General features: G+C 50.5%; 1 protein-coding gene across 1 annotated transcript; it reads right to left on the bottom strand.

Moving 5' to 3' along the window:
* Window positions 1-336: 336 nt before the first annotated feature.
* BBK36DRAFT_1163833 (chlorophenol O-methyltransferase) lies at window positions 337-1,971 on the bottom strand (the record flags this gene model as incomplete). The annotated part of the gene is made up of 5 exons (XM_024894586.1): window positions 337-396; window positions 452-717; window positions 789-1,460; window positions 1,510-1,555; window positions 1,612-1,971. 5 exons carry the CDS (start codon window positions 1,969-1,971, stop codon window positions 337-339), a joined length of 1,404 nt encoding a protein of 467 aa, XP_024744909.1.
* Between the last annotated feature and the right edge of the window lie 1,155 nt (window positions 1,972-3,126).

The following is a 3,126-nucleotide window of genomic DNA, read 5'->3' as shown; positions in this document are numbered from 1 at the left end:
ACCAATTACGCGGATTTCTTGTTGACGATGAGGTTAGTTGGATCGTAATAAGAAGAATTAGTGCAGCCATTCAGAGACGAGACTGACCCCCTTTCGACACGATAGGGCTCTCACAGGATTAGGTTGCCAAAGCAGAATATCTCGACAATCCAACATTGGGCGCGCACTCAGGCGCTATGTCTGTGCACGATCCGTACAATCAAATGGAATAGCTAGTCAATTGCCGAACGAGTGAAAGTGCAACTACAGCCTCAGTCTGCCTTCATGTATCAAGGAGTGTCCTATCACAATCACACATTCGATCCCTCGCTCTCGTCGAACTTGCCTCTCGACGTCTTACTCATCCCAAACTGCCTCAATGACGCTCATCTTGCAATTCTCAACTCTCTGGACTCCCTAACAAAGTGTTAGCAACCGCACACGGGCAGGAAAGAGAAATGTAATGGCATACCTTGAACTTGAACCTAGGGTCGGCTGCTTCAAACAACTCGCGAAACTCCCATTCTTCTCGCTCCTGTGCGTTCAAGATCGCCCCCATAATCATGTCCATGTTCCTCAAGAGCTTCTCATCCCATGCATTCTCCGATCCAGCCTCACGGATACAGTAATCGTTGATGATGACGCGAGCTCCCGGCTTGAGTGCGGGGATGAGATTCCGAAGAATGGAAACGGCGTATGGCTTGGCGTGATTGTGAATAATCCACCGAAAGAAGTAGACTAGCAGTGTTTTTGGGAGTCAGTTGACCATGGACGAAGATGTAGGTGAGAGGAAATGAAGAGCAACTTACCATCGGCACCCTTCACCGGTTGCTCCTGGAAGAAATCATGGGCTTGTAATGAGATTCTGTCTGCCACAGTTTTGTCATCGGAGATGGGTTGTGGAGCAGACTCTATGGTTTTTGGCAGATCTTCCACGATGAACTTCATGTTCTTCCACCGTTTGGCCAGCTCCACGGATACGAAGCCATGACTACCGCCAATATCGACGAATGTGCCCCCGCGCTTATCGACTTCGGAAAGGTCATAGTTGTCCACAAAGTAACTTACTTTGTAGCCCTCTCCATGGGAAAAGCTGTGCATCGCTTGGGCGAATCGCTTAGCTCTGGCCAGATCTTTGCCAAGGGTTGCAAACATAGGTTCTTGGCCAACCGTGTTGAAAGCATAGTTGAACCCTGCATGTGTACTAGAGATTGCCTGCGGATGGTCCCTCAAGGCTTGCAGCACATGACCGGCAGCAGGAAAGACGTCTTCCGAATTGAAGCCAACCCAGGCCTGAAGAGCGGGATCCTGTGCTAGTATCCGTGAACTTGAGGTATGGGCGATGTATCCCGGGGACGGCTCGCGGAATATATTGTTGGTCATTGCGTGGCGCAAAGCACGGGCAAGATGGACAGGCTCCAGCGGAGTCTTGGATTGCAGCTCGGTCAGCTTGATGGGAGCATCCAGGGGGACGAGCTTGGCTATATGACAGTCAGCGATGCTCAACTGTAGAGGCAGGTCCTTCAGTACCAATTCCATAGCTGTTGATGAGTTGCAGGCTCAAGGTATCCAGATACTATCGAGTTGCATTAGCATGAAAACGAGACTGCTGGAGGATATAATATTTCTTACACTCCAAACGGCATATCGCACAGTTTCACGAGGACCCCTGACAATATCGGTAAGTTCCCGAGAAGCGAGAAAGATCTTTTGTCTGCTTTCTTGAATCTCATTGGGTAAAGTTGGGAAGTCGTCCGGTGCATCAACGCTGAGGTCTGGTTGAGCTATACCGTTGGACTCGAGATAGGCGTGCAGCTTCTGGGTCTCAGCTCGGATCGTCTCCGCCAGCACAAGCATCCGAGACTCTGCAGACCCTGTCTTTTTGGTTCCATTCTGGGACAATTGATTAAGCTTTTGCTTGTCGACATCCGTGTTTGATGCTGACCCGTTGCGTTCGGTCGACAGCGACGACGGAGCTCTGAGCTCGGCCATTGTATACAAAGGTGGAGTGGACGGAAGGGTACTGTACGGAGAGGTAGTTAGAAGAAGATATCAGATAACGAACAACGGTAGTTATAGGAACAAAAGCAATGATCAAGGGCAAAGATTGGAGATCTTATAAATGTGCTCGTCTAGATTCGCAACCGATCTGTAGTCATGGCGCTTTGTCAGGTGTCCATCTCAGTGTAACCCAACACTTGACATCCCGTCGGCCCCAATGAGGGATCGAAGCAGTAGCGCATTCAGCAACAAGCATGTTGCCAGATCAGAGTCATGTCGTTCTGTCCTGCCGGGAGCCGGAAGTTAGGAATCCCGTTAAGGAGTCCACGACCATGCAGATGCGAGCCGCGCGGTTCATGGAATCAACCTGACCATTGTCCATGGCGATCTTCGACTTGCCCCATTGAGGCATTGGTGTCAATGATGTCCGATATACTGATCCAATAACCGAGACCCCGAGACCCCGAGCTGCCGCTGTCAAGCAGATGCTCTTACGACTTCCGTGGACTTGCATATCAGATGCGTCCCATGTCCACGGGTCTCAGAGGCGCATCTGAGCAGTAGGTCCACCACGGCGAGGGGACGGAACTCTGTGAAGCGAGCGTAAAGCCGAGTATTGCACATATTCCAGACCCCACGATCAAACCCCGTTATGGGACAGTCGATGTATTCTGCGGAACAGGGCCATACCAAGGAGGATGTGCCCCTGAGGGACCCTTCCGTTTGGCAGTCCGGGATCCACTTGGACCGCAGGATTCCTTTTGTTCGCTTTCTATTCTGCTTCTGCTAGAATGCAGTCGCTGAAGTGGCTTTTCAGGTATTGCAGAGAGAGTTGATGCAGTGTTCTCGACATTGAGCAGAGGGGAAAGGTGGAAGTTGAAGGAAACCAAGAGGAAGCAAAATGATGTCAGATAGAGCAAGGAAAGGCAAGTGCACATACTAGTTAGTACCTTGACTGTGCAAGTCCGCCTGAAGTTCATTCCGCAACACAGCTATCACCCTAAAACTGGAAAGATGTCTGGTCCCTCTTGCGTAAGGTGAAGCAGCGAGGCGATGTGTCGTATTCTTTTCCGTCAAGCTCAATTCTCTCTCCCCTGCCCTGTTGCCGCTTCAGGTATAGAGAGTCTTTGATCAGAACCTTTGCCG

Source organism: Trichoderma citrinoviride (assembly GCF_003025115.1).
Source record: "Trichoderma citrinoviride strain TUCIM 6016 unplaced genomic scaffold BBK36scaffold_112, whole genome shotgun sequence".
Taxonomy (NCBI): Eukaryota; Fungi; Ascomycota; class Sordariomycetes; order Hypocreales; family Hypocreaceae; genus Trichoderma; species Trichoderma citrinoviride.
The sequence above is the reverse complement of the archived record's forward strand: the minus strand, read 5'-3'. Positions and strand labels throughout refer to the sequence as shown.